Here is a 24,353-nt window from a genome sequence, read left to right on the forward strand (position 1 = left end):
TTGTGCTTCAAAGAAAAACATACATTCTCTGCTCGTTATCACTCATTATTACCTGGCTTGTAAGCTTAAATCCGTTTTCAAATAACAGAAGCTTCTTAGTAGAGTTGTGCCTCTCACTTGTATCAACAAAAGGCTGGAGAATAGGCTACATTTATTGTAGTCAGTGAAAGTTGTGCCACCAACCCATGACTCAGCTATACAGAGCTGCAGGCCTCTGAGAGCAGCAATGTCAACCCTCTAGAGCAGAGTTGCCACTCATTCCATGGAGGGCCTAGTGTCTGCAGGTTTCTTGTTTTTCCTTTCAATTAAGACCTAGACAACCAGGTGAGGGGAGTTCTTTACTAATTAGTGACCTTTGTCAGTCAAGTACAAGGGAGGAGTGAAAACCCGCAGACCCTCGGCCCTCCATGGAATGAGTTTGACAGGTGCTCTAGATCAGGGTTTCCCAATCTCGGTTTTTGCCCTAGCACTACACAGCTGACTGAAATGATCAAAGCTTGATGACGAGTTGATTATCGGAATCGGCTGTGTTGTGCTAGGGGAAGAAAAAACTAAACGTGCACCCAGGGGGGGCCCCAGGACCGAGTTTGGGAAATTCTGCTCTAGAGCATAACATAGGAATGTCATGTTTAGAGCTAACATGATTCGTTACTCTACATAGAACCCTCCTCAATAATCTCCTGAATACAATACATATTGGACCCTAACGGTTATTTCACTGTGGCGCTGAGGGGCCAGTCACAACATGTTCCATTCAAGGTTACAGGGATAACATTTTCAGACTGCTGTATGAGATCAAGGCCTCTCATTTAAGCCCTACTCGCACCAAATTTGTATGATTATAGAACGTCGGTTATGTAATTATTACCCCAGCATGTCCGTTTTTTCCAGTGGACGATTTGGACGGGATTAGTTTTACCAAACCGCCCCTGTAATATTTTTTTTCCTCATTCACAATGGACCGTTATGATGGAAACCTGGAGGCTCTTCTAGACGTGAAGATATTTCAAATGTCTAGGCATAGCCTAATATTGGCCTAACGGCCTTCAGTTTGGAGAAAGTCAAAATAATAATGCATACGGTATGAGTAAGAACCAGGAACTGTAACCTACGCAGACATATAATTGCCCGACGTATTTGGCAATTGATCAATTCATTGGCACAATATCGTCCACTTCGTCTTTTAAAAGAGAAGTATGGCACTATGAAAGTTGGTATATGACGAAACAGATCATTAATCTGTAGGCTACGTGCATAGCACCTTGTTTTAAGCATCCATTTTTTCCCATGTTATTACCCAAACTGGATGCAGCGCCTGTTAAACGCTGTAATAACCCAAACACGGGGATGACGATTCCCACGGGATAAGTATTATCAGAGGACCTTGGAGTTTGCCGAAAAACAGTAGGTCTTTAGGACTGCGCTAATGACGTTCCTGCCTGGTAAAAATGTATGACATGGCAGATTCGGACCGGACTAAAATTACAGATGTGTTGATTTGTGCTCGTGCACATAATTACATTACCTGACCTCCCGCAGTAAAACATATCCTGTCCAAATAGGGCTAAAGAATGGCCTACCCTACACACATTTCCTCCACACTCAGTCTGCCATTAGGGGCAGGTCAATATTATTAAAATGCATCCTTTCCTCATCTATTTTCCTTTATCTGCACTGATGTGAAAATTAAAAATTAAATTAAGGACAGGTGAAGTAACTGGACAGTTGATATTTCAAACCTTGGTTAATATCCACCATGTTGTTTTTGTTTCATTTTACTGAAGATCAGTAAGCTGAAGGATGGTCTCGCTACTGGTGTCCCCCAGGGCTCAATACAAAGTCCTCACAGATTATATACTGAACAAAAATATAAACGCAACATGCAACAATTTCAAAGATTTTACAAAGTTACAGGTAATATCAATCAATTTAAATAAATAAATTAGGCCCTAATCTATGGATTTCACATGACTGGGAATACAGATATGCATCTGCTGGTCAGATACCTTTTTAAAAAAGTAGGGGTATCTGGTGTGACCACCATTTGTCTCATGCAACTAGACACATCTACTTCACATAGAGCTGATCAGGCTGTTGATTGATCAGGCTGTTGATTGTGGCCTGTGGAATGTTGTCCCACTACTCATCAAAGACCGTGCAAAGTTTCCGGATATTGGCGGGAACTGGAACACGCTGTTGTACACGTCTATCCAGAGCATCCCAAACATGCTCAATGGGTGACCTGTCTGGTGAGTATGCAGGAAGAACTGGGACATTTTCAACTTCCAGGAATTTTGTACAGATCTTTGCAACATGGGGCCATACATGTGGACTGCGGTTGTCAGGCTGGTTGGACGTACTACCAAATTCTCTAAAACAATGTTGGAGGCGGCTTATGGTAGATAAATTAACATTTAATTATCTGGCAAGAGCTCTGGTGGACATCGCTGCAGTCAGCACGTGAATTGCACACTCCCTCAAAAGACATCTGTGGCATTGTGTTTTGTGATAAAACGGCACATTTTAGTGGCCTTATCGTCCCAGCACAAGGTGCACCTGTGTAATGATCATGCTGTTTAATCCGCTTCTTAGTATGCCACACCTGTCAGGTGGATGGATTATCTTGGCAAAGGAGAAATGCTCACTAACAGGGATGTAAACAAATTTGTCCGCCAAATTTGAGAGAAATAAGCTTTTTGTACATATGGAACATTTCTGGGATCTTTTATTTCAGTTCATGAAACATGGGACCAACACTTTACATGTTGCATTTATATTTTTGTTCAGTGCACATTGCTCTGGATAACAGTCTGTTAAATTACTAAAGTATGAAATGTAAAAATGCTTGAGCTATAGCAGTCAACAGCACTGGAGTAACCCTCAACACTTACAATACAGATTCAGCCAACAGATCTTAAATCAAAGGCATTTATTTTGTGAAAACTTTTTCTCCACACAGCGGCCAAGCCTCAGCACTGGTGGTACATTAGCATCAAGACAAGATTTCAAAGATGTTAAACATGGCTATAAAAATGTTCTCACTCACTGAGGAAAATGGTTGTAACAAACCGCTCTGATTTGCACCAAAACAGTTAAAATATTATTTACTGGATTATTTACAAAGCCATAGATTATTATAGTCTTATATTTGATTATGAATCATCAACAGTTACACCTCTACAGTGTGACTCAACTCAAAAGTAGTGGAGGAGATTATACCAGAAATCATGTCCACAATTAGCCTGTCAAGGACAACGATTAAGAAATTGTTTTGCTAGCTAGCCAGAGACCAAATGGCATATTTTGACTTCCAGCACAGTGCTCTCATTGCATTGTAACAGCTGAATATATATATATATAGAGGAGAAAGTAAAATGTTTTAAATGACCCATTTGAAAGATTTTGGGCTCCTGAGTGGTGCAGCAGTCTAAGGCACTGCATTTGGGGCGGCAGGTAGCCTAGTGTTGGGCCAGTAACCGAAAGGTTGCTAGATCGAATCCCCAAGCTGACAAGGTAAAAATCTGTCGTTCTGCCCCTGAACAAGGCAGTTAACCCACTGTTCCTAGGCCGTCATTGAAAATAAGAATTTATTCTTAACTGACTTGCCTAGTTAAATAAAGGTTACAAAAATGTTTTAATAATAATATAGTATGGCTTTATCCCACTGCTGTGTCATTGCAGCTGAATAATATAATTTAATTTGCATCCGGTTCAGTGGCTTTAAATGGCATGGCATTAATACACAATATTGATGTAATTGAGTTATACAAATTGATTTATAAGTAGCTTAACAAAAGTACTTACAAGTAGACTAAATCATTTGCTTTTGAGTGAATTCAACAAATTATATAGTTTAATGGACTGAATCAGTAGATGCCCGAGTTGGCTGAATCATTTGCTTAATTGTCATAATCACTGGCTCTGTAAAGTCAATAATTAATTTCACACATGCATAAAAGTTAGTAAAATACTCTGTGGGCATATTACCCATATCAGCAAAGAACACAGCTAACTGGTTTGCTTCCCTATACAAGCCAATAAATGTCCCCTTTACCCGCTTATAAAAAGGACCCTTCACCTCAAAGTCCTAATTATTAAACATTCACACACGATATGAGAAAATATTTTATTGCACCTCTTCATAGAAATAAAGCTTTCTTATGTTATGGCTTTAATTAACTGAGAAGATGTTCCACATATCTAGCTGTACGGCGTTCCTCACGGATAACACTGGACAATCATCTCCCAAACCAGTGCTGTAGGTGCAGATAATCCTATCCAATGGTATCATTTTGAATACTAACAGGACAGAAACAGTATGTATAGGGATGTGGAAGCACTTTCCTACTAGAGACCAGGATCCATTTCAAATGCTAATTAAGGTTATAAACTAAGTGCAAGTTATGAGAGGACAGTTAGTAGTATTTGTGGACGTGGTCTCTCCCCTTTGACAGAGAAGTTTGGACTTGAGACATGCAAGACAGCTGCTCCTCACAATCATCTGAGAAGATGTTAGAAATCATCAACATTCTTGGGTTTGTCATGTGCTCCCCACAGCTTGTGAGTTCATTAAAATGGAATACATGAGTTCATATGACTCTGGGGAAGTAGCTAAAGGGCCATCATTGTCAAAATCCCAAAGTATCCACCCACTGAATGACATTCTGGCTTTCCTTGTGCTGTGTATCACTTCATAACACCCAGTAGCTGTGATTTACCCAGACTTTAAAACAAAACTCTACCCAAAAACTATATTTTGGTATTTGTTTCATTAGTCCATTGTTGACATAGTCCCAAAATGTTTTCAAGATGTATAACTTTCTAAATACAGAAATACAGCCTGTATGATGCATTCTTCATGATGCAAAATGCATCATACCGGGTGTATTTCTGTATTTAGAAAGTTATACATCTTGAAAACATTTTGGGACTATATCAACAATGGACTAATGAAACAAATACCAACATATAGTTTTTGGTAGTTTTTCTTTAAAGCCTGGGTAAATCACAACTGACAAACTTTATGAATTTGACTTTGTGTTTATGCGTCTACCTCTGTGTGTGTACCATTCCGAGTCAACAATGTTCAATGTACCGGTTCAATACACTTGCATGGGGAAGGTCCTTCTCAACTACCAAACCAAACGGCTTTTGGGGAATTTAGTGTTTGAACATTTTAGAGCATGAACAGGACACAAAAGACGTAATTCCAATACAATGCTCAATTGCAAATTCTCTCTGATTCGAAATACTACCGTTTCAGTCCACCAACCTTTATCTGAGCATGATCTGCTAAAAACGCTAAACTTTCCAAGCAAACAGTGTACAGGACTCATCATGCTGCATCCTTAGGCACAACAGCACTTCTAGACTTCTACCAGCGGACCTAAAACGTTCTGCCAAAATGCCTCCTTCCAGGCTTGAGCTTGAGGAATGTTCGACTTGAGCTAGAACGTTCAACCAAAAATTCGGGCTTCTTCATGGTTTGAGCTTGAGCCAGGGGTGGACGATGGTGAGGATGGAGAGAACAGAGGAGGCCAGGCCGCAGGCCCCCACGAAGCCCTGGCCGGTAGGGTAGATGCCCAGCCGGTCCAGCGGGATAAACACGTCGCATGCATTCTTCAGCAGGTCCAGCAGCAGCGGTGGGTTGCTGCGCAGCACCGTCCCCAGCAGGTGGAACTGTCTGCCGAAGCGTTCGGACAGAAGGGGTAATATGGCCACAGGGAAGGAGGAGGAAGAGGGGTGGGAGAGGTCTCCGTTCTCAGGGGATGGAGAGGGAGGAGAGGAGGTCCAGGTAGCATTTGACCCCCCGTGGGAGGAGCGGGCCTCACGCTCCATAAGCAGCCGGATCTCGTAGGCATCCCGGGTTAGGTTGAGGATGAGGGCAAAGAGGTAGTACCTTTAAAGAGAGAAATGTATAAGAGCGTGAGAGAGAGATTAATGTAAAACATGAGAAACAGTAAAGATAGTGGAAGACCGGAAGAGAGGATGTAGAAGATAAACAAAATAAAAAGTGGCAGAGGGAAAAGAAGAGGGTGAGTTAGAGGTAGAATTAGAGAACAAAAGTGATAGAAAATGCACTATATAAACAAAAATAAGTCGACACCCCTTCAATTTAGCGGATTCGGTTATTTCAGCACACCGCCATGCAATCTCCCTAGACAAACATAAGCAGTAGAATGGCCTTACTGAAGAGCTCTGTCATAGGATACCACCTATCCAACAAGTCAGTTCATCAAATTTCTGTCGTGCTAAAGCTGACCCGGTCAACTGTAAGTGCTATTATTGTGAAGTGGAAAACGTCTAGGAGCAACAACGGCTCAGCCGCGAAGTGGTAGGCCACGCAAGCTCACAAAACAGGACCGCCAAGTGCTGAAGTGCGTAAAAATCATCTGTCCTCGGTTGCAATGCTCACTACCGAATTCCAAACTGCCTCCGGAAGCAAAGTCAGCACAACAACTGTTAGTCGGGTGCTTCATGAAATTGGTTTCAATGGCAAAGCAGCCACACAAACCTAAGATCACCATGCGCAATGCCAAGTGTCGGTTGGAGTCTGTTGGAGTGGTGTAAAGCTCGCCGCCATTGGACTCTGGAGCAGTGGAAACGCGTTCTCTGCAGTGATGAATCACGCTTCACCATCTGGCAGTCGGACGAACGAATCTGGGTTTGGTGGATGCCAGGAGAACGCTACCTGCCCCAATGCATAGTGCCAACTGTAAAGTTTGGTGGAGGAATAATGGTCTGGGGCTGTTTTTCATGGTTTGGGCAGGCCCCTTAGTTCCAGTGAAGGGAAATCTTAACGATACAGCATACAATGACATTCTAGACAATTTTATTTGAGAAAGACCCTTTCCTATTTCAGCATGACAATACCCCCGTGCACAAAGCAAGGTCCATACAGAAATAGTGTGGAAGAACTTGACTGGCCTGCACAGAGCCCTGACCTCAAAACCTTCCCAGAAGAGTGGAGGCTGGTATAGCAGCAAAGGTGGGACAAACTCCATATCAATGCACATGACTTTAGAATGAGATTTTCGACGAGCAGCTGTCCATGTACCTTTGGTCATGTAGTGTAGCTCTAGGGAGAGAATGTAGGTAACAACTGCCAATAATAGTAAAGTTCACTACAGGACTTATGATGCCCTTGGACAACTCAAATACACTGACTCCCAATACAGTTTAGGACTTAAGGTTCCCAATTATAACAGTCACCTGAAGGATCTCTGGCTCCACTTGTCCTGGTCCAGTTTGGGCAGGAGGCCCGCCTTGCCAGCCCACAGCACATTGTCACAGGCGAAGTACATGGCCTTGTTGAGGTGGGCCACGGTCAGGCAGAGACGTAGCACGCTGTCTGAGAGGTGCACCGCACGCTTCGCTGCCTCCACAGCCTCTGCAGAGTTCCCCAGACGCATCACTGGAGAGAGAGAGATGTGAGACCCAGGAAACTGAATTGCGGCACAGTGAAATACCAACAGAGAGTAAGACTGAGCCATAATCCTGAGACACAAGAGGTGCCGCATTGACTTACACTTCCTTGATAGGCTCATATGCGTTTCCAGTTGTTTCACCATCTTCAGGAGCTCAACACCTGACCCACCCTTCTGGAGAGTGTAGCCTAGCAACGTACAGGCATACTGTGCAGCCCTGTGTGAACACAGAAAATGAATGTGTGTCAAAATCTGATTATATCTATTTTACTATAGTTTAGTCATTGTTTACATCTTGTGACGAATACCTTGGGCACAATGTGTGTTTTCATGTCAAGGGCAACTGGTACTTTCATGTAGCTAGCCATCAGTATAATACCAAATGTAATTAGGACTATGCCCACTTGATAAGGAAAGGCTGGACATTAGCATTGTGCATGAGACCCCCTCAATTCGAATCTCAAAATCAGCTGTGGCGCAGTAACTTACCCAATAAAACAGGCAAGCAGGCAGTGACAACCGCAGCCCAAAACCGACTTTTTATAAATGTATTTTTTGTTATTTCTATTTTTTCGTCCTCTAATACATTCATATTTTGTATGCTCATGGATATCCGTTTACATTGACTGCTAACGTTCGTGCTAGCTAGCTGATATTAGCGGACTAAACTCCCTAGATACTGTATTCGTGTAATGAATTTAACTTGAAACCTACCAGCTGATTCTGACTTGTTGACATGACATACATGAGAGTTGAGATTTCTCATATGACATTTTTGCTAGCTACTGTACCTGAAAACGCGCTCCTTGGCTTGGCTCTGCGAGCTGAAACGAACCCAAGAGTCCATTCTCACGACAGGTAGACTACCACTTCCGTTCACTAGGCCCGTGCTTTGTTAGCTAGCAACGTTCTATACCGTCTTCTGGCAAAAGCAGCCTAATGCTATATACACAGTTCAATACGTCCACAATGTGCCCCACGCGTCTGCAAACAGCTTGTAAAATGTAGATTTATTTTTCACTTGAAAGTGCTAAAGAGTTCGCTTTACATCACCTTTACCCATGGACGGAAACTGTGGAGGGACATAATAGCGAAAGACCGTTCCCAGGGTAATTATTAGCTACGTAACTTAACTGATAGGAAGTTCGTGCACAGCACATTGATCATGGCATTAGTCGTTTCGTGATTTTTTTGTGCAGCACGATACTCTATAAGCGATAGCATAAATGAAAACGAACGATTGTAGTTATTCGAACACAACAGTCAAGCCAAGGCAACTCCTTACCGTGGATTATATTTGCTGCGAAACCTCATACCGCCACATGGGGGTGACACACACAGAGAGGCCAGACAAAACACACAACCAATTTGGAAAAAATGGCAGTACATTTTATTTTAGTGTGTTAATAGAAAATAAATTAAGGAAAACAATCATGATCAAGAGGAATAAAACAAACACAAAACATAATACACTCACATATGTGGCACTACCAGATCCACGGAGTGCTGAAATAATAAGTGCACAACCGTTGTACTACAGGTCAGGGGGAAATAAAGGAGTGTGAATCACTCTGGAGAGGTACTGTACTTGGCATTATCTCTACTTACTGAAAGACTATAAAACATTGTATGATGACAAACGTGCTGTAGGCGGAGCAAAATTAAAATGCCAGCTACGCCCTTCAAATTCCATTCTAGTGGACCATATTAGGCAATGCTGCACAGTCATGTCTAGTCAACATCAACACCACCTGTGTATTAAATATCCTCTGCAACTCAGTTCACAACTGTCAAAGTATTCCCACTGCAACATGGTACCAGCCCTGAGTACAGGCTGGTCAGCTTACAAACACAAAGCAATAACCCTTTTCAATTGAAATGGAGAGGAACCTCAATGCTATCAGAACATCTTGTTTTATCATCTTCTATATTACAATCTTTTCATTCTTTCCATTTCATTGTCTGGCAAGATACTCCACATCCTTTGGGACTCTCCCGCTAATCTTCAAACTCACGTCTCATACCCCTTCGCATTTCCCAACCGCCTTTAAATCAAACTTCAAGCTCACTCCTCAATACCTGCCACTTTACCTACTGTATGACCTTCTCAGCCTTATCTTTGCTCCCTTCCCCATAATATCTACCTCTCTTCAAGCGCCCATCCCTCCATCTCTTCAGGACTGCAACCCCTTCCCTCCCTAACTAGTTTCACCTAAACGTCTCATCTCTGGCTCTCCATCAAAGAGAAATGTTGTAACTTCAGGCAAACCCCACGCTGTCTCAGCATTTTTAAATATTAAACAACACTACAGTCAATTGGTTTCATTGGATACTAAAAAATGCTAATGTCGGTTGTTGTTAAAAGCCAGACCCAAATTTCAGCACAATGAGCATAGGGTACATCAGCATGGTTCCTGCCTTCTCTAATGCGCACAAGAGGCTAATCTCTTCAGTAACAATTGTTAGTTTAGTTGCCGTTGCAAACACTCATAATCTAACTCGGACAAGAGTCATTAGTCTCCTCGTGGGAGTTGGAACTAGGAATTGGGGCTGTAAGGGTACCACTGGAGGACTGTCTTATCCCACAGTGCCCCTCTCTCAGTGCTCGGAGTGCTGTTTCTTGTGGAAGGTGGAGCGCATGCGGCTCCAGAACGAGTGGTTCCTCCTGGTCTTCCTCTCACTGCCGCGGAGCGACTCGGCCTCGCGTTGGCGAATCTGGCGGACCAGGGCGGCGAAAACCTCGTCGATGTAGTAGCGAAATGCCGCAGAGGTCTCGAAGAAGGGGCACTGGAACTCCCTGGCCAGCTCCTTTCCCTCCTCTACTGACACCTAGTGGAGTGGAGGGAAATACCATGTTGAAAGCCAGAATACAGATAAAACCTACAGACAGGAGACAATTGTTATATACATTATATGTACCAAACAGAGTCATGATGTTTATGTTACGGTAAGTGTGTGGATCTACAGATTCCCCGTCTCCTTGGTAAAATCTACAGATTCCCCGTCTCCTTGGTAAAATCTACAGATTCCCCATCTCCTTGGTAAAATCTACAGATTCCCCGTCTCCTTGGTAAAATCTACAGATTCCCCATCTCCTTGGTAAAATCTACAGATTCCCCGTCTCCTTGGTAAAATCTACAGATTCCCCGTCTCCTTGGTAAAATGTACAGATTCCCCATCTCCTTGGTAAAATCTACAGATTCCCCGTCTCCTTGGTAAAATCTACAGATTTACCGGGGAATCTATAGATTTACCATACCAGTCAGACAGGCAATCTGTAGATCTCCCAGTAAATGTGTAAAGATAGGCCTTCTGAATAGTAGTAAGATTTTAATGCCGCTAGATAGTGGGCAAAACTTACTTTAGTGTCAAGACTACCGATGTGCGTCCCTCTCCCCCTCCCGCCTTCCCACAATTCTCACCTGTCGGAGATGGGTCAGGTCAGACTTGTTGCCCACCAGTACCACTGGTGTGTTGGCGGTGCGGCGCACACGGTCAATGAGCTGCTTGAACTGGCGCGCCTCCTGTAAGCTCCGCCTATCTGTGATGGAGTAGGAGATGATGAAGCCCTCGCCCGCCCGCATGTACTGGTCCCGCATGGCTGTAAACTCCGCCTGGAGAGGGCCGTGTGTGTGTGTGTGAGAAAGAGAGAGGCAAAAGGAGAGCGAGTGATTAAGGACTGGTACAGAAAGGATAACAGCAAACTACTTAGATAACATTACATATGCTACACATACACCCACACATTCATGTACTGGTATGAGTGTGTGTGTGTGTGTGTACACCCGAGAGCATCCAGAGAATCAATCACCAATACATCGGTCTGTCTGTCCTACAAGCTACTAGAGGAAGAACATGGAGACCCACTGAAAAATATTTGAATTTCAATTACTCAGAAGTTAAGGGTCACTTGAGACAGTGGACTGTCTAGGTCACTCAGAGCATTAGCTCTCTAAACACAATGCCCCGTGTGTGGACACTTCCCAGAATTTGGTCCGGTATGAACAAACCCAGTCATGGGCATGCATTATAGAACATGTACATGACCATATATAGAACATGACTAACATAAGTGAGCCATGCATGAGTCTATGGATGAGTCACAGGAAAAGACGCCGTGTGGGGAGCGGGTGAGAAAGACAGATTATGTAAGTTTGGGAAAAAAAGAAGGGAGTAGATGGCGTGAGCATTGCTTAAATAGAAGTTGAGAAGAGTAAAGACTTGGGTGTCATGACGATGAAGGGGAGATATGTTCTTCTGGGTTTGCTTTGGCAAGATAATTATTTATCAATGATAAGTTATCATGCTAATAAGAATGATTGAATTGAATGTAATTGAGAGACTGGGACAGACAGTCAGAAAGGATTGATTTTCTAGGAAAGTGAGCGTCGGGATAGAGGGAGATATTCCCCCTCTTCTCGTTTGCTCTGATCTAATGTGAAAAAACTAGACAGATGAAAGCAATTTCCCAGTCCTTCCAAGGTGTTTTTTCATATTGCTTTCACCTATCCTATGTTTATAGATCAGTAGAGGAAGGAGAGGAGGCGAGAAAGCCATATTAGACTATCGAGAATGAGATGCAGCCAAAGAAGGTGGAGACGTGACATTTCAATGGAAGCCCTTTGTGAGGATGTTACCTGTCCTGCTGTATCCAGGATGTCCAGGTTGGCTGGTTCATCATCGATGCGGATCTGTGTCTTGTATGCATCCTCTGGGAGAGACATTGAGTGGTATTTTAATGGCTATACAGAATGGTTGTGTAGTTACGTCATAGGCCGTGGTTCATCAACTCTGGTCGATGCTATACAGCGTGCATGTAAGCTTTATCAAGTCACGCCAGGTGTTCTGTTGTTTTGGAATGAGTTCTGACAGTTCAGGCTCGCAAGGTATGTATTGTTGTTTGAACTGTGGGGTGCCGTGGGCCTGTTTGGTACCCTCTGAGCCGGCTTGGGGAGTGATTGTATGTACCCATAGTATGTTATACAGAGTGACCGACTGAAAGAGAACATACAGTTATTAATTTAACGAATGTTCCCTGAAGAATGGAACAGGGTAGAACATATTTTGGCCACCCACGTCAGGGGATTTGTGCTCGCTGAAATACGGTTCTGAATTGAGGAAATAGATGTGAGCCCCGGTATTATAGCCAGGAAGGCGGGGCATCCGAGGGTGGGCCTCGGCATCCATTGGCCGGTTAGACGTGATTTCAGTTTTTCAAGTGAATGTTATTGGTTGTTGACTCCCCATAGTATGTTATACCTCGTTCCCTCCTTCAGTAAGTTTTGTTGATGGTGGTGGAAAACGCTGTCTCAAGCGCCGCTCTAGAATCTTCCATAAGTGTTCATTTGGGTTGAGATCTGGTGACTGAGAACGGTCATAGCATATGGTTAACATCATTTTCATGCTCATCAAACCATTCAGAGCCCTGTGGATGGAGGCATTGTCATCCTATTGGGTCGTAGCCATCATAGCCAAAATAATGGTCTGCCCAGTATTTTTATATGACCATAAGCATGATGGGATGTTAATTTCTTAATTAACTCAGGAACCACACCTGTGTGGAAGAACCTGCTTTCAATATACTTTGTATCCCACATTTACTCAACTGTTACCATTATTCTGGCAGTTACATGTATACACATCTATCTACTCACCAGCCAGTTTATTAGGTACACCCATCTAGTACCGGGTCGGACCTTCCTTTGTCTCCAGAACAGCCTGAATTATTCAGGTGATGGATTCTACAAGTCAGACACGTTCCACAGGGATGTTGGTCTACGCTAACGCGATGGCATCACACAGTTGCTGCAGACTGAATGGCGGTACACCACCGCCAACAGCCTGTACCATTAACACCAGGCAGGATGGGTCCATAGACTCACGCTGCTTATGTCAAATCCTGACTCTGCCATTGAATGATGCAACAGGAACCTGGATTTGTCAGACTCAACTGTCCGGTGTTGGTGATTGCATGCCCGCTTAAGCCGCTTCTTTTTGTTTTTAGCTGATAGGAGTGGAACCCGGTGTGGTCGTCTGCTGCAGAAGCCCACCCGTAACAACAATCGACAAGTTGTGCGTCCCGAGATGCCGTTCTGCATACCACTGTTGTACAGCGCCGTTATTTGTCTGTTCGTGGCCCGCCTGTTAGTGTAGCACATGGGGATGTGTGAAACTTACTCTTCAGCCTGAAGTAGGCCCATTGTGCCAGCAAATAAATAGCTTTTCACGTAGCGCCGACTGGTAAGACGCTTCAGGAGGGCGGTCATGTGCTAGCAAGTCAGAGGTCCCGAGTTCGCGGCAGGTACGGGCCGAAACGTGAGGAAGTGGTACTCGCTAAGAAAGCAACGTGACGTCTTTTACAGCGTGATGTCCTTGCATGATTCTTACCATTCTCTTTCGCCCACAGGACAGCCACTGACTGGATTTCTTTTGTTCGTCGCACCATTCTCGGGAAACCCTACACACTGTCATGCGTGAAAAGCCCAGGAAGGCAGACGTTTTTAGAGAAACTGGATCCGGCGTGCCTGGCCCCGATGATCATACCATGCTCAAAGTCGCTTAGGTCACTAGTTTTGCCCATTCTAATGTTCAATTGAACAGTAACTAAATGCCTCGATGCACGTCTGCCTGCTTTATATAGCAAGCCACGGCCACTTGACTCACTGTCTGTAGGAGTGGTACCTAATAAACGGTCTGGTGGGTGTACAAAACATTAGGAACTCCTGCACTTTCCATGACAGACTGACCAGGTGAATCCAGGTCTTGCCTTACTGATGTCACCTGTTAAATCCACTTCATATCAGTGTAGACAAAGGGGAGGACACAGGTTAAAGGAGGATTTGTAAGCCTTGAGACAATTGCGACATGGATTGTATGTGTGCCATTCAGAGGGTGAATGGGCAAATCAAAAGATTTAAGTGCCTTTGAACGGGGTATGGTAGTAGGTGCCAGGTGCACCGGTTTGAGTATCTAGAACTGCAACGCATTTCCCGTTTGAATCAAGAATGGTCCACCACCCAAAGGACATCCAGCCAACTTGACAACTGTGGAACGCATTGGAGTCAACATGGGCCAGCATCCCTAAGGAACACTTTCGATACCTTGTAGTCCAATTGAGGTTTTTCTGAAGGCAAAGGGGGGGGTGAAACTCAATATTAGGAAAGGGGTTCCTAATGTTTTGTATACTCAGTGTATGTAAATATAGTACCAGTCAGCAGTTTGGACACACCTACTCATTCAAGGGTTTTTCTTACATTTGTACTATTTTCTACATTGTAGATTAATAGTGAAGACATCAAAACTATGAAAGACATATGGAATCATGTAGTAACCAAAAAAGTGTTAAACACTTTTTTTAGATTCTTCAAAGTAGCCACCCTTTGCACACTCTTGGCATTCTCTCAACCAACTTAATGAGGTAGTCACCTGGAATGCATTTCAATTAACAGGTGTGCCTTGTTAAAGTTTATTTGTGGAATTTCTTTCCTTCTTAATGCGTTTGAAACAATCAGTTGTCTTGTGACAAGGTAGGGGTGGTATACAGAAGATAGCCCTATTTGGTGAAAGACCAAGTCCATTTTATGGCAAGAACAGTTCAAATAAGCAAAGAGAAACGACAGTCCATCGTTACTTTAAGACATGAAGGTCTGTCAATATGGAAAATGTCAAGAACTTTGAAAGTTTCTTCAAGTGCAGTCGCAAAAACCATCAAGTGTAATGACTGCATGAATCAGGCCTTCATGGTCGAATTTCTGCAAAGAAACCACCACTAAAGGACACCAATAAGAAGAAGAGACTTGCTTGGGCCAAGAAACACCAGCAATGGACATTAGACCAGTGGAAATATGTCCTTTGGCTGATGAGTCCAAATTTGAGGTTTTTGTTTCTAACCACCGCATCTTTGTGAGACGCAGGTTAATGACCCAACACACCTTCAGGCTGTGTAAGGGCTATTTGACCAAGAAGGAGAGTGATGGAGTGCTGCATCAGATGACCTGGCCTCCACAATCACCCAACCTCAACCCAATTAAGATGGTTTGGGATGTGTTGGACCACAGAGTGAAGGAAAAGCAGCCAACAAGTGCTCAGCATTTGTGGGAACTCCTTCAAGACTGTTGGAAAAGCATTCCAGGTGAAGCTGGTTGAGAGAATGCCAAGAGTGTGCAAAGCTGTCCTTTAGGCAAAAGGTGGCTAATTTTTGGTGTGGTCGCCGTAAATAGGAGTCGCCGTATTTTGATCAGAGACCAAGCACTCTCACCTATGGTGGGGTCATGGTCTTCAGGGAACCTGTGGCTGATAAACTGCATTATAATAGCTGAGGAGAGAGAGAGAGAGAAGTTTTAACAAGCTTCACAGGCACTGCATCAATAATCCAAAAAGGAGAAATCAGAAACAAACTACAGTAGATCAGAAAACAGAGTGGAAGAAAGAGAGAGAGAAAGAAAGAAAGAGTGATAGAGGGATTATGAAGTCAATACAGGATACTTTTTTACATTTCCCAGATTGTATCACACACACACTTCCCCTCCCTCTCGTTGTTGTTCTTCCTCCAGGCATGCAGTGGTTCACGCACATAGATAACACACAGACACACACACCTCCGCAGCATCAGTGTACACCCACTCTAGTTTCCATGACGATAACTTGCACAGATGAAATCAGAATGACGCTTGTTTTTTTTTACCCATCTCTCCATCCCTCTGTATCCTCCCTCTCTCCGATGTTTTTACTACTTTGCTGTGCACCTATACCAGGTGAACTCTGCCAGTCTCCACAGCAACAGTAGCCAAGAAGAGGAAGGCGGTTGCTAGGCACTGATGCGTCTTCCTGACAACAGGCACCCAAAAGGCACCCCAGACTGCCGTAGAAGGCAGCCAACGCCCATGCTTACGAGAACTTTGACTGCCTGACTGCACTTGGAGGGTGTGTGTCTCTCTCTCACACACACACACAAACACCCACACATCTCACTCATAAAAAAAACAAGAGGACATTAGGAAAAGTAATGTAAATCAAGACCGAGTTGAAGAAGAATAGTCGAAGTCAGAGATAATACGTAAAAATGAGAAGCAAGACAGAAACAAAGACATGCACTAAGTAAGAGTGAAGAGTACAGTTAAGTGTAATTTTGAGTGTGTGTGTGGGTACTCACCGCTCTTCCCCACTCCCCCCTCTCCCAGCATCACCAGCTTGTACTCTCGGGAGAGGCCCCCAGAGCCTCGCGATGACTCCATTTACACTGAGGAGAGAGATAGAGGTGGTGATTAATACACATATACCCTTTACACAGACAGGAATCGGTACATAGACACAAATAATTCACATAAATATACACATACATATCCATTTTTGGTCCCAGTTTATTAAGCCCAGGACTATTGAATAGAACTGTAAAAGAGAGTGTACAGAGTTGAAAGTGACTAACACACAGTACCACACATGCCAATGTGCAATCTTGCCATCATGTGTAAAGCGCTAAAGCTACTGACAAGAGATGAGGGAGGAGATGGAACGACACTGAACCATACAGTAGATCTACTGAATAGCGATGAAACAGGTGATCGTTATCAGGGACAGAAGTGGCGCTATACAGCCAAGTCTAGTCTACTTTGCCACCCTTAGAAATAAAAACTATTTCACTCATCTGAATAGACCACTCTTGTCATCACCTCAGATCCATTTGGTGTGTGTGTAGATTGACTTATGAGAGTCAGATGACTTCACTTTATTAAATTGGTCTACGCAGCAGCACTCACGCGGAAAGAGGAACCGACTCGTATCGACTTGATGCGGCGGTCATGTGATTTCTCGGTGGAAGGCGAACGTGTGACATTGACCACCACAACCCCAGCCAATGTCATCATACACATTATTGCCATTTTCCATAGCGATATCGCCTAGCTTTCCCTTACTCTAATCAAAAATACTATATTTTTACTATATTAAACTTTAATTTCATTGTCAGAATAAATTAATGATATATTTATAATTGCGAAATAGATCTACATAAGCACATATTTACTTATAATTAGGGCCAAGGCTAATAACTGTAGACCTATGAAGGGATCACATTATCTCAATGATGGAATGCGGAGACAAAATATTTTACAAAGCCGGTTCATTGTTGTCAGGACAGAGGCAGATTGAACAGACAGAATTTGGGAGGGTAAAAATAGATGTTCATATCCGCTTGAGAGCAGCTACGTTTTTTTTTTTTACTCGGTTTTATGTAAAATATGAGGTCTGAACTTCAATACCGCCTGACTGAGCTCATGTCCGTGCACCATTGCCTAACGTTTGATCCAAAAACACAAAGGAGTGGATGGTATTGTAGTATTTTGCCGAGTTGTTGTTTCCTCCCTCGCCCTGACAACACCACTACACGGGCTCCGTGATTCAAGGGAGTCTCCAGGCTTCAGATGGCTCAGGCCTCGAAGTTTGTTATTGAAATGCAGATTAAATATATACTCTCTGTACTAGCCTTATTCAACGCCCAAAGTTAGGGAATTTCATTTTTAGACACTACTTTTATTGAGCTTAGTTTAGTTAAAAGTTTGTTGCACTATTGTCACGTTGTTATAGCCTACAATGTTACAAACAGTGAGTCGGCTACAATGTTTCAACTGCCAAAAAATATTAAAAAATATTTGCTAAACAAGGAATGAGATTAAGACTGTTTCAAATCATTGGATCTCTGACAAAGTCGCAGTGAAAACTGCATCCGTTGCAGTCACTGAAATAGAATAACTATTTGATGTACTTTACTGGCTACTTTGAAACAGGATAACTAGACTTAACAGGATAAACAACATTTTAGAGGGCAATAGTGAACCTTCAAAAGACCTCAAGTAGCGAAATGAATTGCGTGGCTGTATGTGACATGAGATTTGGGGGGGAAAAAGTAGCCTAACTTTTGTAAACTTTACATGTAAGATCCTTCTAAACTCAAGTTTAGCCTACGAACCGATGAAATGTAAAACAAGCTGCATGGATTTGTTCGCCTAACTGTTTGCAGATCAGTGTTCAAATCAGACATTGAAAACATTGTTTCGTGTAATTACAAACGAACGAGTTAACATGAATATTATTGACTGCGAAGAAAGCAAATGATTGAACATCTGCAAACATAAATAGCCAACTGACTTTACGCATGCATGAATAGAAATGAGCGACTCACCTGTGTCACAGAAGTTCTTTCCTCATAATTGCCGAAACTACGTCTATGGCCATTTAGTGCTTGATGTTTGATAATTTATGCCACAAAATGATCAAACTGTAAACAGCGTGAGCGGTCTGGTAAACGCTACGTCACAGGGTCCCACCGCCCGTCGGCTCAGCGGCTGTGACTCTTCAGTCGAGTTGGACGGCCTTGAAATGTACCTTTGAAGTTCAGTTAGGCACTGTTACACACTGGTAACGAATGAATAGGCCCACTAAAACGCAAGTTCATTTATTTTAAGGTTTCTCGTAATAGAATATAATAAAGATACTACCATATTGTTGTTGAGAGGCACATGGTCAGTCACGGTGCAGCATCCCTGGATGGGAGGCACTTTTGGGTTAACAGTCTTGTTCTAGGGCACAAAGGCAGTGGTTAGGACCTGGGATCAGATACCAGCAGCCCTCCAGGTGCCAGTTCACTTCCCATTTCTGTAATCTCCTGGCCTGGGTCTTGAACCAGCAACTGTCTCTCTAACATCGAGGCTACGTGCCTGCGTAGGTGGTGGTGTACAGTGCATTCGGCAAGTATTCAGACCCCTTGACTTTTTCCACATTTTGTTACTTTACAACCTTATTCTAAAATGTATTAAATCTACACACAATACCCCATAATGACAAATCAAAAACAGTTTTTTTGAACTGCAAATGTACTACAAATAAAAACATAACTTATTTACAGAAGTATTCAGACCCTTATCTATGAGACTAGAAATTGAGCTCAGGTGAATCCTGTTTCCATTGATCATCCTGTGGTAAATTAAATTGATTGGACATGATTTGGAAAGGCACACCGCTGTCTATATAAGATCCCACAGTTGACAGTGCATGTCAGAGCAAAAACCAAGCCATGAGGTCAAAATAATTGTCCGTAGCGCTCCGAGACAGGATTGTGTTGAGGCAAATATCTGGTGAATGGTACCAAAAAATGTCTGCAGCATGGAAGGTCCCCAAGAACACAGTGGCCTCCATCAAACTGAGCAATCGGGGTGAAGGGCCATGGTCAGGGAGGGGACCAAGAACCCGATGGTCAATCTGACAGAACTCCAGAGTTCCTCTGTGGAGATAGGAAAATCATCTCTGCAGCACTCCACCAATCAGGCCTTTGTGATAGAGTGGACAGACTGAAGCCACTCCTCAGTAAAAGGCACATGACAGCCTGCATTGCGTTTGCCAAAAGGTACCTAAAGGACTCTGACCATGAGAAACAAGATTATCGGGTCTGATGAAACCAAGATTGTAGACATTTAATACCAAGCGTCACGTCTGGAGGAAACCTGGCACCATCCCTACGGTGAAGCATGGTGGTGGCAGCATCATGCTGTGGGGATGTTTTTCAGTGGCAGGGACTGGCAAACCAGTCAGTGTCGAGGCAAAGATGAATGGAGCAAAGCACAAAGAGATCCTTGATGAAAACCTGCTCCAGAGCTCTCAGGACCTTGAACCCGATCGAACGTCTCTGGAGAGACCTGAAAATAGCTGTGCAGCGACGCTCCCCATCCAACCTGACAGAGCGAGGATCTACAGAGAAAAATGGGAGTAACTCCGCAAATACAGGTGTGCTGAGTTTGTAGCATCATACCCAAGAAGACTTGAGGCTGTAATCACTGCCAAAGGTGCTTTAACAAAGTACTGAGTAATGGGTCTGAATGCTTATGTAACTTTGCTTTGTCATTATGGGGTATTGTATGTAGATTGATGAGGGGAAAAAACTATTTAATACATTTTAGAATAAGGCTGTAACGTAACAAAATGTGGAAAAAGTCTAGGGGTTTGAATACTTTCCGAATGCACTGAGTACTAGGCATGTACATGTAACTGGCAAAATAATGGAGATGCTTGAGTAAATGAAGGATACACTGTATATTGAAAGCAGGTGCTTCCACACAGGTGTTGTTCCTGAGTTTAAAAAAAATGGTGCTTAGGGTCATATATAAAAATGCTGGGCAGGGCATTATTTTTGATACCATGGCTATGCCCCAATAGGATGACAATGCCCTTAACCACAGGGCACAAGTGGTCACTGAATGGTTTGAGGAGCTTGAAAATGATGTATGCCATGGCCGTTTAAGTCATCAGATCTCATCCCAATTGAACACTTATAAGAAATTCAGGACCGGTGCCCGAGACAACGTTTTCCACCACCATCAACAAAACACCAAATGATGGAATTTGGCATGGAATAATGGTGTTGAATCCCTCCAATAAAGTTCCAGACATGTAGAATCTATGCCAAGGTGCATTGAAGCTGTTCTGGCTAGTGGTGGCCCAACGCCCTTTTAAGACACTATGTTACCGTTTCCTTTATTTTGGCAGTTAACTGTATGTCCCTATTTGCTGTGTGCTTCCTGTGCATTGTTTGATCTTAATTAGCTAGACCAGACAATTATAGGCTACTGGATATTCTCATGCTGTAAATCTTGTCATCTGTAGCGTATTGGGAAAAAATGTGTAATATGTGTGTGTGTGTGTGTGTGTGTGTTCACAGACGTGAGTTTGTGTCTGAGAAAATGATGCATTTGGTCATTGAGCAGCCGCTCTTATCCAGAGAGACATCAGTGAGCTAGTCGTGTGTCTGCCCAGGTGACTTAGCAAAAGGACTCAAAAATAGTGTATCAGTTATTTTTTTATTTGCACATTCGTTGTGTTAACAAATTCAACAAGTCAGCATTAGTGTAATATATTTAGCATAGACTTCATAGCATTATGCAGTTTAAACCCAGTTCAGAATACTTCATAGCATTATGCAGTTTAAACCCAGTTCAGAGTACTTGTCTTATTTTGCATTTCACCCACACAACATACAGTTCTGACTGAGGCGGTGAATCAATGATAGCCAATGGGATACTCACAACCAATGAATCAATTCCTTGTTATTTACATTTGCCATTTCAGTCATTTAGCAGATGCTCTTATCCAGAGCAACTTACAGGAGTAATTTAGGTTAAGTGCCTAGCTCAACGGCACATAAACATATTTTCACCTAGTCGTCTCGGGGATTCGAACGAGCAACCTTTCGGTTACTGGCCCAACGCTCTTAACCGCTAGGCTACCCGCCTCCCGTCAGATTTATTCACACTTCAGATTTGTCTGTACAACACACGACAGCGAAAGAAAGGGATGGGCTGTCAACGGAGGAAAAGAAGGGGCTGAAAGGAGAAAAGGGAGTGTAGATTCAGTGCAGGCCAAGGGATAGGAAGAGGGAGGGCACCCCAACAATGGAACACATTTACAGCGAGGGGAGAACCCTTTGCCATTCCAGGGGGAACAATCACATACTTTAAGGACAGGCGGCAGTGTATCTGCCTGATAGTGCTTGGGAACAAACAGTAATTTACACAAGGATATACGGTATTTAAATGTAGATATCTATAAAATAGGCTTATTTATGCTGTGGGTTCAGGGTGAGGCAAGCAAAACAGAGGGTAACAAAGACGGAGCATATCATTTTGTTTTGGATTGTTCAGTGATATGGGACATCGTTGCTGATCTTTGCAGGGTGCTTTCTGTGCTATTTACAAAGGGAAACGCTCACAAGAGGAGGAAACTGTTGAATATTGATCACAAGCACCTGTAATATACACAACCCGTGTCTCAAAGTAAAGTCAGAAAAGAAACAGTGAGAACATAGAAATAGGAAACTAGAAAATCTATCAAAGCATAAAGAAATGGGAGAATGTACATGGTTTGTTTTCTAAAATAAGTTAACTAGCAATTATGATACATCTTGATTTGATCTTGACTAAACCTTCCTGTCATGAACAGAACTCACAATGTTGTTATCCAAACATCTCACCTCTCACAGTAATTATCTGGCATGCACAGGCATGAGGCTAAAACACTGGTGTCCTTACCAACCAACTGACACATTGACAGCCATCTTTTTCTTCAGAACTAGGCCCGCAATGCTAAGATACTGTCGTTCTCCTTTCGCCTTTTAAATATGCTCCACTTTTTAACACTTTTAGAATATTGAACGCAACCCATATTAGTGCAGTTACAGTTAGGAGCCTGAACACTCCACACTAGATACATTGTTTAACTCTCCAGCACTGCCAGAGCAATGAATAAAGATAACATCACATCATTCCTCAGCAACCATGTTAGCACCTCCTGGGCAAAGTTGACCAGACAGTGGTGAGACTGATGTGCTCACACTAGTGCTCACACTAGAAATGGGGCCATGGCAGCCTGTCTTCAGGGGTCCATATGGATAATGCAAACACACACACACATGCACACACACACGCTACTGCCCTGCACCTCTGTGCCCAAGCCAAGCCAAGACCAGGTTGGGGTTACGGTGTTAGAGCGAATGCAATTTTTGCCTCACTCCAATGGCTCTCATATCCACATTATTAAATTATGCCCCAGACTGCAAGCCTCCTACAAATACAAAAGCATAGTCACAGGACCTTCCTCCAAATTGGAAAAAACTACAGTTGGAAAATCATCTCTATTTCATCAAAACCTGTGTAGCTGTTGTGATTCTTATCAGCCAAACATTATGAAACCAAAAGACTGAAATGGCTCCTGGGACACAGTGCTTCTTAATGAAAATTGTATTTTGTTTTAACAACTTGCCTTGATATATTAGTTTTGATGGAAACTGAAGATACTATGCATGTATCTACACTGAACAAAAATATAAAAACACATGTAAAGTGTTGGTCCCATGTTTAATGAGCCGAAATAAAAGATCCCAGAAATGTTCCATACGCACAAAAAGCTTATTTTTCTCCAATTTTGTGCACACATTTGTTTACATCTCTGTTAGTGAGCATTTCTCCTTTGCCAAGATAGTCCATCCACCTGACAGGTGTGGCATACCAAGAAGCTGATTAAACAGCATGATCATTACACAGGTGCATCTTGTGCTGGGAACAATAAAAGGCCACTCTAAGATGTGCAGTTTTGTCACACAACATAAGTTTTTAGGGAGCGTGCAATTGCCATGCTGACCGCATTAATGTCCACCAGGGCTGTTGCCAGAGAATGGAATGTTTATTTCTCTACCATAAGCATTGTTTTAGAGAAATTGGCAGTATGTCCAACCGGCTTCACAACCCCAGACCACATGTATGGCGCGTGTGGGCAAGCGGTTTGCTGATGTCAACGTTGTGAACAGAGTGCCCCATGGTGGCGGTGGGGTTATGTATGGGCAGGCATAAACTACAGACAACGAACACAATTGCATTTTATCGATGGCAATTTGAATCCCACAAAAATACAGTGATGAGATCCTGAGGCCCAAGTGAGGCCTATTTTTTAAAGGTATCTGTGACCAACAGATGCATCTGTATTCCCAGTAGTTTGAAATCCATAGATTAGGGCTAAATGAATTTATTTCAATTAACTGATTTCCTCATATGAACTGTAACTCAGTAAAATCTTTGTTACATGTTGCTTTTGTATTTTTGTTCAGTATATGAATTTCTCATGGCTGTGAGAGGGAAAACTATAAGACATGAACTGTGCAGGATGTCAAGAACTGAACTGGGAAAGTGTACCTTTTTACTCAAATAAATGTGTGTGAGGGGGCTAACTAAGACCAATTCATATGGCAATTTCATAGCAAAAACAACAAGATATTAGCCTCCTATGTTACAATATGTACAAATCGATTTTTTTCTTCTTCAAAAAGTAGCAAAAGAGAGCAAAAAAAAAGAATCTAGTTTCGTAGCAAAAAAAGTTTGGTCAAATCAACCA

At 42.9% G+C, this 24,353-nt stretch overlaps 2 protein-coding genes across 2 annotated transcripts; both read right to left on the reverse strand.

The window, feature by feature from the left end:
• Positions 1 to 4,982: 4,982 nt before the first annotated feature.
• LOC115175834 (peroxisomal membrane protein 11B-like) lies at positions 4,983 to 8,693 on the reverse strand. Its single transcript, XM_029735383.1, has 4 exons — positions 8,219 to 8,693; positions 7,529 to 7,644; positions 7,213 to 7,414; positions 4,983 to 5,899 (listed from the first exon to the last, which is right to left on the reverse strand). Exons 1-4 carry the CDS (start codon positions 8,272 to 8,274, stop codon positions 5,479 to 5,481), a joined length of 795 nt encoding a protein of 264 aa, XP_029591243.1. The 5' UTR covers positions 8,275 to 8,693; the 3' UTR covers positions 4,983 to 5,478.
• Positions 8,694 to 8,794: 101 nt separating this feature from the next.
• Positions 8,795 to 18,737, reverse strand: LOC115175835 (GTP-binding protein Rit1). Its single transcript, XM_029735384.1, has 6 exons — positions 18,604 to 18,737; positions 16,579 to 16,665; positions 15,685 to 15,741; positions 12,065 to 12,138; positions 10,850 to 11,041; positions 8,795 to 10,256 (listed from the first exon to the last, which is right to left on the reverse strand). The coding sequence occupies exons 2-6, from the start codon at positions 16,658 to 16,660 to the stop codon at positions 10,026 to 10,028; spliced, it is 636 nt and encodes a 211-aa protein (XP_029591244.1). The 5' UTR covers positions 16,661 to 16,665; positions 18,604 to 18,737; the 3' UTR covers positions 8,795 to 10,025.
• Positions 18,738 to 24,353: the final 5,616 nt, after the last annotated feature.

This window comes from Salmo trutta, chromosome 36 (assembly GCF_901001165.1).
Source record: "Salmo trutta chromosome 36, fSalTru1.1, whole genome shotgun sequence".
In the NCBI taxonomy this organism is placed as follows: Eukaryota; Metazoa; Chordata; class Actinopteri; order Salmoniformes; family Salmonidae; genus Salmo; species Salmo trutta.